At 35.1% G+C, this 12,196-nt stretch overlaps 1 protein-coding gene across 9 annotated transcripts in view; it reads left to right on the top strand.

Moving 5' to 3' along the window:
• Window positions 1–12,196, top strand: part of MALRD1 (MAM and LDL receptor class A domain containing 1) — a 672,837-nt gene that overhangs the window by 76,314 nt on the left and 584,327 nt on the right. For all 9 annotated transcript variants that reach the window (XR_012127984.1, XM_073229124.1, XM_073229120.1 and 6 more), the window contains exon 12: window positions 5,838–5,935. Coding sequence is in view for 8 of the 9 variants with exons in the window: in XM_073229124.1 (XP_073085225.1) it covers window positions 5,838–5,935 (98 nt within the window). In the remaining variant the exon portion in view is untranslated. The remainder of the gene's footprint in view (window positions 1–5,837; window positions 5,936–12,196) is intronic.

Below are 12,196 nucleotides of genomic sequence, written 5' to 3'. Positions count from 1 at the left end.
TGAATATGATGACACCTGAACTGAGCACTGAAGGCAAGTGAGAAGTAACAGGAAAGCAGAGTTAGGAGTCAAGGAAAGATGTCAGAACCACGGAGAGAGGGGAGGAACATGTTCTCATTAAAGAAGATATCCTGAAAAAGAATGGAAGATGTGTGGTAATTCTGGTTGTGAGATATTGAGTCATTTTTTACCCATGAGGGTCATTATCAAACCTTAGGGTAATCACTAGTGGTCTTAAATCATAAATGAAGGGGAGAAAAAAATCATTTTAGGAAGAGAAAGGAGAGAGTGATATGGAAGTTTCTGGAGGAATGAAGCAGAGTCAGTCTTACAGATCTCATCACTAAGACCATGGATTTCTAGTCCCTTATGTTCTTAGAACTTGGGGTTTATGCATTAGTGGTTAAAAAAAACCACACCTGTTTATTCTTCAGAATTTTCCTTATAAATGCACACTTCTATATGTAATGTCACATATGAGATGACTGGGTTGACATTAGGTAGCTTTTCCTTTTAGGGGAAAGCCTTGATTTTCCTACCCTTCTTTTTTGGTTGGTTTCTACTTTCCAATTTCTAGTTACCCTGTTAAAAATCCAAACAGACAACTCATGCTGATTAGCTCATACTTTGATCTGTGCTCATGTAATCATTCACACATGTATACACAGTAGATATGTACATGTTCAGCTTATAAATATTTTTGTAATTTTTTTCTACCACAAAATAAGATCATATTGTAACTACTATCCCTATCTCATTTGCTTCCCTAAAGATAGCTCATGTCAATTCAAGTATAATCTTTTCTTCCTTTCATTTGTTTATGTTAAGATGTAATTTAAATGCAGTAGAATTCAACCTTTTTTGGTGTTTAATTCACTGAGTTTCAACAAATATATATTGTTGTGTAACCACCACAAAAATCAAGATATAAAACAGTTCCATTCTTCCTCCAATTCTATGCTACTTTGTAGCCAATACCTCTCCCACCTCCAGCCACTTGTACCCACAGATCTGATTTCTTTCCCTGTTGTTTTGCCTTTTTCTAGAATGTCTTGTAACTAGAATCATACCATATATAGTCATATGAATCTGGATTCCTTCAATCAGTAAAATGGATTTAAGATTCAGCCATGTTGTTGATTGTGACAATATTCCCTTCCTTTATGACTGCTGAGTAATATTCCATTCTATGGAAAAACCAGTTTACTCACTGACCAGTTGAAGGATATTTGAGTTGTTTGTACATATTGATATTGAAATTGAAATATTCTATTAAATTGGCATATAGGTTTTGGTTTGAATTTAAGTTTTCATTTGATTTGAGTGCTCTATCCAATCCCAATGTATGATTAATTTTTCACTGCAGTGGTGAGAAAAATGTATCTTTGGCCCTTTGTTTGCTTTGGAAAATATTACAGCTGCCCTTTTGGAAGTTTTTCCTCCAGTGTTGGGTGGTTCCCTCACATCTGTGCCCTGGTTGGTACTGAAATAGATTCCAGAGCTCTCTGCACACCTTTTTGGTTCTCTCCCTTGGCAGCACTTTTCTTCCTATTCTTTACCTTATGAACTCTAACCACTTGGGTCTCCCCAGAGTGCCCACTCTATCTCTTGAACTTGAAGAAACCACCATACTCTTCTGGCTTCACCGCCCTACATTAGCATCTGGAAACTTCGTTTAGATGGTAAGCTGAGAGAACTGTATGGCCTGGCTCATTTGATTCCATTTTCTAAGAGACCCTTATCCTGTGATCCTGCATTCCCATTGTCCTACATTTGAAAACCATTGTTTAATAGCTATTGTTCTGATTTTTTTGCTAGTTTAAGTCAGAAGACTAAATCTGATCCCTGATGCTCATCCTTGCCTGGAAGAAGCCTAATTCTTTTTGTTTTTTACTTTATTTAGTGTGGATATACCATTATGTATCTAGTCATCCTCTACTGAGTGACAATATCCTGACCATGCTGCAAAATCCATTCATGCACACATTTTCTTAGGTAGGGTGCTTTCAATTCAATGCAATAAGTATGAGTGAAACTCCTGTGTTTTTACAGGAAGATATGTACTTTACCCCCAAATTTTAATATTTAAAATTGCAGTAGCAAACTAGGAGTGCTTTTTTCCATTTGCCTATTAGCAGATTTTAATTTTTTTTTCTGATATAAATTGTAAAAATATATTCCTTATTTGTGTAAAATGATTTCTCATATGTAACTTTTATTATATTTCACTGGGAACTGATCTTTCCAAATGTTTCTAATTTCTCTATTTAGATCTTATTTAATTCCTCTAAATAATATTTTGAAGCTTTCATTGAATACATTTTAAAAATCTGCTAGTGCTTTCCTAGGCTTTGATATTTTTGAAGCTATTGTAAATGTTATTTTTCAAATGAATTTTTAAAATTTATATGTGTTTTTTAAAAACATTCTGGTTGTTGCTGATTAACAATATAATTGCATTTCTTTTTTAATATTGACCTTTTATCCTTGCAAATTTTATTATAGCTAAGAGTTTATATGCTATTTTGATTTTCTAGGTTCACAATTATCTGCAAATAATGACAATTTTATTTCCTTCTTTCTAAATCTTAAGTCTTCTATTTTATCTTTTCTTTTCTTTCTTTCTTTTTCCTTTTTCCCCCTCTCGTTTCATTGCACTGGATAGGATCTCTGCAGAAGTGTGGACTAGAACTGGCGAGAGATGCTATGCTTGTCTTGTTCCTGTTGCAGAGGAAAAGCTGTCAGTATTTCAACTTTAAGTGTTATATTTGCTGAAAGGCTATTTTATCAGATAAAGGTGTTCCCTTCTATTCATAATGTGTTTAGATTTATGTATAAAATGAACACATATAAAATTTTTCAATTTTTTCCCAACACTGTTGTGATAAACATGTGATCATCATATTATTTTTGTTTAAAACATGAATGAATTTTCAAATATTAAACCACCCTTGCTTTCTTAACCAAATCTCATTTGATTGGTTTTATTTATTTTGATTTATTTCCTTTTTCTACATGATAATATTTGTTTATGGTATTTGTGTCTATACTTATTTTGAAGTCTAGTTCTTACAGAAGGTAAGTAGCCCCTTTTGGGCCACTGCATTAAAAGGATGCAATGCCAGTTCATGCTTTGCTGAAGATGAAGTTGAGGCTGGCATGGACAGTTTAACTCAGTGAGGCACACCCCTGTATTCTTTAATTTTTATACTGTGCTGGTCACACAACCCCTCTGAGGGCTGTGGGTGTACAGGAGTTTTACAGTGGGCAATGTGGACAGTTTAAATTATCAGGAGCAATTTCTTTAGCATATTACAATTCCATGGTTCTCTTAACTCAGTGCATTCTGCAGAGCAGGCTTGTAAGAAGACAAATCCAGAAGCTTATTCCTAGACGTCTCTGGGTCTGGGCTGAGAGCTCAGATTCTCTTTACCTCTTAACCACACATATAAATTCTAAGGTAATAATGTTTGTTTTTCCAAAATTTGGTTGAAATTCTCATTGCATTTAACTTTCAAATCAATTTTCACTAACAGTATTTTTATATCATCTCTCCACTTAAAAATGTTATCTCTATTTAATCAGAGGGTTTATAGTCTTCCATAGGTTTTATAATATTCTTCATAAAAGTTTTGTTCCTTATTAAATTTATTCCTATCTATTTTGTATTAATGTTACTTTGAAGAGAATATTTCTCATAATTTTTATATCTAGGGTTATATTGCTAAAGTTAATAAAAATAACTTAAAAAATACTTTTCTGTTATTTACCTCACCAAATTATCTTATTAATATTTGTCATTATTTAAAAAAAATCCCTGGCATGTCTTCTTTTATAATGATATTATTGGCAAAACATTAGAACTCTTATCTCTACTTTTCTGTTTGCTAGATTATTTCCTTGACTTCTACATTCACTAGACCTATAAGATAGTATTAGTCTAAGATAATTAATATTATCTAATATTATCTGTAATTAATAATGGTGCCAGAAATCTCTAGTTCCTCATTTTAAAGTAGTTTAGTTGTTTGTCATTTAGGATGTTATTTTGGGGTAATCACTGGTTTCTATTTAATTGTTTTATTCAGTATTTTATTAAGGATTATTATATGGAATGGCTGTTTTTTTAGTCTATTTAATATTTGTTAATATGAATCTATGATCTTACCCTTTCATTTGGTGATCTAATTAACTGTGTTGATAGAGCTGATAAATTAAACCAAACCACCATTCTTGAAAAGCATATAGATCAGCACATATCATTTTTTTATAAGACTTTCAAGTGTAATTGGTAACATTTTAGTTAAAATTTTATATCTCTGATCATAAGTGATGCTGCTCTATGGTTTATTTTTTATTTTTGTCATCATTTAAAAAATTATAGCTATCATAATCATAAAATGAATCAGGGAGCACTCCCTATCTTTTAAAAAACCTGAGAACCCTTGAATAATCAAATATTTGTTTTTCAAATTTAAATAAAACTCAGTTGTGGGACCGTACGTTTCTGGTAGATATTTTTCATGATGTTTGGAATTATTTTTGTGGTATAACCCATTTATTCAAACTTTTTGCTTCTTTTAGAATTGGAGTTTGAGTGTTTATGTATTTCATCCTTTATTAACTGCTTGTTTGAAATTGTATAGGTTGTTTTTAAATAACTGCAGAATAAGATCTTTGAATATTTGTTAATTTTTAGAATTTTGATTAGTCTTTTAAAATATTCAGTTGAGTTTCACTTGAATCTGAGGATTTTTAAGCTGGAATAATTTTTTTCAAAACCCTCTTTTCCTACTCTCCTTTTATAGGTGGAACAATTTAATGAGCTCATATATACTGTTCCCATTAGTTTGGAATTAGGGAGTGAGCACTAGTCTTTATCCTTCCCTGTCGGTTTTGAGATTTTAAAGCTCTTTAAACTGGTTGTGTTTTTCCCTCCCAAAGACGACGCTGCTGAATTGCATCCGTGGTTGGTGGGTTGGTGAAACCTGTCCTGGTATCTATATGAGAACACGTTTTAATCCTGAAATCCTTTTCTTTCTGTCTGTCAAGTCAGCATAGACCTGTATCAGGAAAAATCACTTTCTGAATGTGGTATTTTTCAGTCACAACAGTTGGCTTTCAAGTTGCCCATCTCTTCACGTTTATCAAAGGGCAGGATCAGACCTTGACGTTGTTCTGCATAGCCTTCCTTGTAAATTTTCAATGTTCAATGAAACTACCACTGACAGCATTTCGGAATGTGTGATCTTTTCAGCTGCGAAGAGATGTTATCCCCCTGTACTTTTGCCGTGAGCTCATCTCTGTAGTTAAAAACTAAAAGCAGTTATTTTGTATTTTGTTAACACTCAGATTAGATCTTTAATTAAGCTTTCATCCCCACTAGTACAGACAACAATGTCAAACATGTAAGCCCTGGGAGAAAGTAAATTCTTTCCATAGGCTTGTATCCTTCAGTGCTTTGTGAAGAAATTTTAAAATAAACTCTCCTAGGAATTTCTAAGGGCATGTTGAACAGCTAATTGTGAGCATAGAAGTTTCATTTAATTTGATTTCAAACTCTATATATGATGTGAGTTAAGCCAACAAAAACATTTGCTTAGGGGATTTAGATCAAGAGCTTATTTTTAATCAATTGGATTTTATTTAGATATTTAATGTTACCATATGAAAGAGCTTTTGGTTATCTACAGAGCTTAATGGTAAATAAGTAAAAATGTAATTTTCTTTATCTGAATGACATTTGAATATATGCAGGGATAACATGCTAAAGCAAAGAACTTTTAAACCTTCAACAGGAGAGTTTGTATCTGTATGACTTGCATTTGTTTTTGCAGGAGCATTTATTTATTTTGGAGTGCATCAGTCTCCTGGAGTGGCCAAGCTTGGAAGTCCTATTCTTATGAAATCACTCCCTGCCTCTGCCCCATGTCAGGTAACCAATTATTAGAATTTCCATTGGCCATTCTGTGGTTGTAAACTGTTAGTCTTGTGTTACTTGTGCCAGTAAATTCCTTCTCTGTTTTCCTGCCATTTTCATGATAAATTGAGATATTTTCATGAGCTATTTCAAAATGATATATGTCCTTCCAAAAGACCATTTGTGACATATACCTTACACCATTCTTTTTGGGGGCCCATTAATGAGAATTACTATCATTTTTGTATCCCTTGCACATAATTCTTTCAGTAATCCAAAGCTGTGGATATGCATTGCTGAAACTGATTATTTTGGCCATCCATGTTAATTGAGTAAAATACAATACATTAAATAAGGCTTGTTGAAAGATGAAAGGGTGAATAAAAAGATAAATATGTGAAAAATAATGCAATGACTCATAAAGTTATATAGAATCAGAAATTTATAAATATATAAAGGAATCATAAAAATTGTAAATATGAAAAAATAATTACATTTTCTGAAGTGTTATTTTTTTCAATCAGTCCTTCTGGTGCCAGGTAAGCAGACCAAGTGAAAAGACCATCTATTTCAGCAGCACAGAAGAGAGGAAAGCAGGGCTCTGGAGTCAGACAGACCTGGTTCAAACCTTGGTTCTGCCACGGATTATATTCTCTCTTTGGGACTCAGTGTCTACACTGCAAGCATAAATATTCACATACCTTCTTCACATGGTTTTGAGATTTAAATTGTGATTAAATAAAGCAGCTGGCTAAGCATTTGGCACATAGTGGGTGTTCCCTGAACACAATTCCTTTCTTTTCCATGAAACTAACAACTAAATTAGAATTTTTGGGGGCAGTTTGCCATGTTTTCAGTTCTTTTTTGAGACCCCTTAGGATTTCATCTTATTTTCTTTAGTTATCATAAAATAATGGACATCAATACTGCCCTGCCCTAAATTGACTGCCTGTAAGTGTAGGTTTATAGCAGTTCACTGAGGTTTTCCTGGTGATAAATGACATACCACCCAGAGGCATGAGTCTATGTGTTCAGCTTGGTGTAAGTGTAAATGGGATTGCCCGGCACTCTCCGTGTATTGTACTTACGCCTTTTTTCTTTTTCCTCATTTTTTCCCTGCTCATTTCTTGTTAGGATTAGAGAACTCGGGATTAGATTAGGATTAGAACAACTGCCTGGACTCTACTTCTTCCTCACCCAGACGTCCTTTACACTCTCCCACCTTTGATTTATTTTAATTAAATCCTGTGTGATAGATACCGATTTTTCTTGAGAACTCCTGAAGCATTTACTTGCTCTTTAAAAGTACTTGAGAAGCTTACTTAGCTTCAATTCAAGGTCATACAATGAAGTAATGCCTTCACATTGTTATATGCAAGAAAGACATTGGTTACAAGACAATAGAATGTATTAATTCTGCCTGTTTTGCAGAAGAAATTTGGAACCAAACATTAAGAGCTTATTAGAAATTCCTGAGAATCACTGAGAAATCACAAAAATTGTTTTTCTTTTTAAAGATGATCTATGTTGTTGAAAATGTATCTCATTCTATGATTATTCCCACTTGAGGATGCTTTTCTCTGTTGTTGCTTAAATTTGGGACTTAGCTGCAGAAGTTATTTAGGTGGGGCCTCAGTGAAAGCAACAGATTAGATGCCGGATTTCTTTACTCAGAACCAAGGCCCCAACCTCCCAAGGCCTTAGGTACTGATTTAGTGGTTTGCCTTGGTTTCTGGAAAAGTGAGAGTGTTTCAAGGAGCCATGTCAGATGCCAGAAGAGGTATTTATTTTTTCCCTTTGTATCTGCTCAAATGGTAGCAACCTTTGAATGAGAGGGAGGGCTGCTTGGATTACTCAATATTCTCTGCAGATGAGGGCGTCATGTTAGAGTGCTGAGAAGGTTAGTCATGGTCCAAGCTACACATAGCTGAGGTTTTCTCCCAAAGGAGTGCTCTAAGTTGTGGTAGCATGTGATACTTTCTTTCATAAATGATACAGAATCAGTGAATAAACCAAATTCTTGTCTTCTTAGAGTAGTCAGAAAATCCAGCCCATCTCCCTAACTGGAAGGTATTGACCATAGTTGTATCCATGCAGTAGCAAACGTTCTTCACTGTGAATGCTTCAGTGTGAGGCAGTCGGGTAACCGAAGTCAGACACTTTCATAGTTAAGCCTTCATTTTATGTCCCACATAATCATATCACGCTAATACAGTTGAAAATACTTTTTGTTGACAGGAACTTAAAGGACTATGAGGCTTTCTTTTGAGTCTCTTTTTCAAACAGCAGACTTTTAGGGTCATTTTGCAAGAATTACCTCATACTGTATGCAGAGCCAACATATAGCATCAACATGCACAATTGTTCTGGCAATTAATCAGCTTTCAAGATGTGAACTTTAATTTAAAAGCCTTAAAAGTCCCTTGAGTCAGTGGTGGAAACTTGGCAGTTTTCCTTGGGAGAGCCAGGATATAGGACAAACAGACCATGTGGGAGCTAGATGCTACTGTCTTATTGATGTTAAAATTACTGTTTGCAATTAACTAGGAAATATCAAATATGAAGGGATTTATGTTAATATTGTTTGAGGCCTCATATTTGAGTTATTGTATAAAAGACATAATACCTCACTTTTAGGACTTCACAATTAAATACAGGAAGATTGATAATCCTAAACTTCTGCTTTCAAAGCTAGTTTGTATGTTTATCTATTTAAAAAAAATTCTCCAGCTTGTTTTGCATTTGATAATCTTTAATTTAAAAAATTCATAAAATCAAAAAAAAATGAATTAGGGTATCAGGGAAAAGATGGATGAAGCAAGAGATGGGTTTGTTGCAAAAATAAATCAGGGTCTGGCTATACACTAAATCTGAGTTTTCCAGCAGCCAGTGCGGAGAGAGGCATGTGAGTCATCAGTTGGTTCAGACTCAAGGGAGTAAAAAGAAACAAAATACAACAAAAATATTTCTTTTGCTACTTCTCCCCTGTGCACACGGTGCACACAGTGATAGCAATGTAAGCGCTCTCTCTGATCCAGTACACATACTGCTTACCTACTCTGTGCTGATCACAGCCCTTGATGTGGGGGCTACAGTGGGGACAACCTACACGCATGTTTGCCTAACAAACTGTAGAGTTTAGAGAGGGCTATGGTCTCAATTTAGTAGAAAATGCTACAAGAAGGTGAGTACAGTGTGATGGTAATAACCCACTATAACAACTCTCTCAGTGAGTTTTGAAAGGCTGTGTCTTATATGTTCCCCAAATAGAGTGATAAACTCCTTTCAAAGAGAAACTTAGGGAAAAAAGTAGTTGGATGAGGGGCTGGAATGGTGCCATCCTGCTTTCTTCCCTGATTGCTGAACCCAAGGAGACATGTTAGAATATGTGATGGAGTCTATAGGATGCCACAGTTATGGGAAAGGTTGAACAGGTCCTTTCTCCAATTGTGTATGGTGAAAACTGATTATTTAAATGAGAAAAACAGGTTATGTTTTATTGAAGTTTTCAGACTTCTACTTAAGCTTGTTCAGATAAATAATTATCAGGCAAAGTCATAATTATGATGGAGTCATGAAAACCACTCTGTTAAAGATGATGTGTGTGAGAGACAGTGTGTGTGTGATGAGTGATCCCCCACCCTCACCACCAACATGGATTTTATTCCCACCTGAATTTTATCTTGAGGATGTAGCAAGCAGGTGTAGCAAATACTAGGCAGGATTAAGTGTGAAGCAAAGAAGGCAGAGGGAGCCGAGCATTATGATGGAGTCATGAAAACCACTCTGTTAAAGATGATGTGTGTGAGAGACAGTGTGTGTGTGATGAGTGATCCCCCACCCTCACCACCAACATGGATTTTATTCCCACCTGAATTTTCTCAGTGGACACCACTGAGAAAAGCTGTGACGATCTGACCTAGGAGCTCTGATGTGGGGGAGCAGTTGGAACAAAGACTATAGGAAAGTTGAGGAAAGAAGCAAAAAATCTGAAGAATAGAGTTTCAGCTGGAGGCCAACCAAAATCAAATGAAACAGAAAGCAGAGAATTAAGGAAAAAATAATTTTAAACTTTAAAATAATGCTCTGCTACAACCTTCAGAGATAGAAGTATCAGAGAGCCTCATAACTGCTGTGCAGAGCTGGTTCCCCCTCTAGTGAGCATCACAGGGCACCACAGACACCAAAGTGGTGGTGCTGAGCCAGTCACACCTGTGCCCAGTAACTAGGATAAGTCACTGGCTAAGTTGCCCTTTTGTAGTAAAGTGAAAGATCTGGTATTTTCAAAAACATGTAAGCGATATAAACTTAGAGAATACAACTAAAAATGAAATAATTTTAGTGCCATTTTTCTCTCTCCAGTTTTGCAATTAAAGGAACTCTGTTGGAAGCCATTCTTAACCACACAAAGCTGTCTTCAATACAGTGACTCAGGGTCTCTCCGTGGTCACACTGTTTATGAAAAGTGCTTTAGTGATAAGCCAAGAGAAATAAAACCAAGCCTTTAATAATACCATTTTATTTACTTGCTTTTCAATGAATCAGGCAGCATCAAGAAAATAATTGCCTTTAAAATGACAACTAGTAAATACATTTTAAATGGTTGGTTTAATTTTAACACACATGCTTTCCAGCTTTGTTTAGTTGAATTTTCTGTGATGACGGAACTTTTCCTCTGTTATGTCCAGTATGGCAGCCACTGGTTACATATAGCTCTTGAGCACTTAAAATGAAATGAGTATGACTGAGACACTGAATTTTGCTCTGTCTCAGTTTAATCAATGTGCCTGTAAATAGTCACACTATATTCATACCTTTGTCATTATACACATTACACTTAATTGTTTTTCTTTTCACTCTCCCCTATAAAACTCTGAGGTCCATAAGGACCCTAACTCTTTTTACGTTTTCTATACATGTGTAGAGATACAGAGCAGGTTCTCTCTCTGTGTGTGAAAGTTTATGACATTTCCTTAAGCACCGATGCTAATTGTTCCTCTCATCCTTTCTTTTTTTTTTTTTCAATATCTATTAGCTGAATACCCACTAAATGCATGCTTAAATAATCTGTATTATAACAAGTTAATAATAAATAATATGTCTGTGAGGAAGTCACAGCATGCATAGCGATTTTGAGTCATGGCTTAGTGTTCTGCGGCACTTGTGTCAGGTTGGGAGCCACAGAGGCTGTGTGCCTGATGAGCGCCTCTCTGAGATCACAACTATTACTGACTTCTGTTCAATGATTTTACCCCTACCAATATTAAAGTTGAAATGACGATGGGAAGGTCCCTTAGTCTATAATAAAAGGAATCTTCTTAAGTCTCTATAATGCCAATTCTATTAAGGTAGCAAATTAAATATAAGTTCTAAGCTTTTATCCTATTGAATATGGATCCCATTGGTATTTACTCTTAATACACTATTAAAACCACTTCTCCCTGGTGAGGTACTGACAGTTTGACAGCTTGAAATTCTGGTGGGGCAGGCACATCTCTTGTACAACTAGGTATAAAGCTGGCTTTTGCATATTTACAAGCTTGGAACATGCTGAGGCTACTGCAGGGATGAAATCTTAATTGTAGTTGAGGAAAATAATTCCTCCCTTTCCATATCATTCAAACAGTTCCATTTGACTACATTTCTCACTTGTCTGACTCACTTACCTGAGTTAAGGGGAGCGTGGTAGTAAAATCTAAAATGAAGTAGACAAGCAGAAAGAATTTTTTCATCAGGTGATGGCAGTTAAATGTGTAGCACATTGGTGGTTTTAAGCCTAACAGTTTTTTTTAAAAAAGAACATTTGAAAAATTCTGTGTACTTCCATCTCCACTGACACTGAAATTGGGACCAACCATGAAATAAGTGACTCACTTATATATGCACTAATATCTCTCCATGTGACAGAATAAAAGCATGTGATGAAAAAAAGAAACAAAAACAAGAATTGAAAAATCTAGTGATAGTGAGAGGGAGTCACTTTGAATCCAAGTGAAGGCTGTCGTTTCTGAGAGGCCTCTCTCTCTGAATGGTGTGTTTCTTTGAAACATGCACCCTTAGGACTCTGTATGTCATAATGACAAGAAAAAAATTTTCTATGCCTGAACTTATTTTTATGGAGATTTTGTTGAATATTTTATAGCATGAATCATCCCACTACTGAGGGAATTTCTTTTTTTCTCGTGGAGTGCCTGGTATCTAGTAAATTCTTGGTAAGTGTTGGTTGAATAAATGACGGTCCTGAATTCCATGATATAGCTACTGTTGTGTGTACTT

Source organism: Manis javanica, chromosome 2, assembly GCF_040802235.1.
Source record: "Manis javanica isolate MJ-LG chromosome 2, MJ_LKY, whole genome shotgun sequence".
In the NCBI taxonomy this organism is placed as follows: Eukaryota; Metazoa; Chordata; class Mammalia; order Pholidota; family Manidae; genus Manis; species Manis javanica.
The sequence above is the reverse complement of the archived record's forward strand: the minus strand, read 5'-3'. Positions and strand labels throughout refer to the sequence as shown.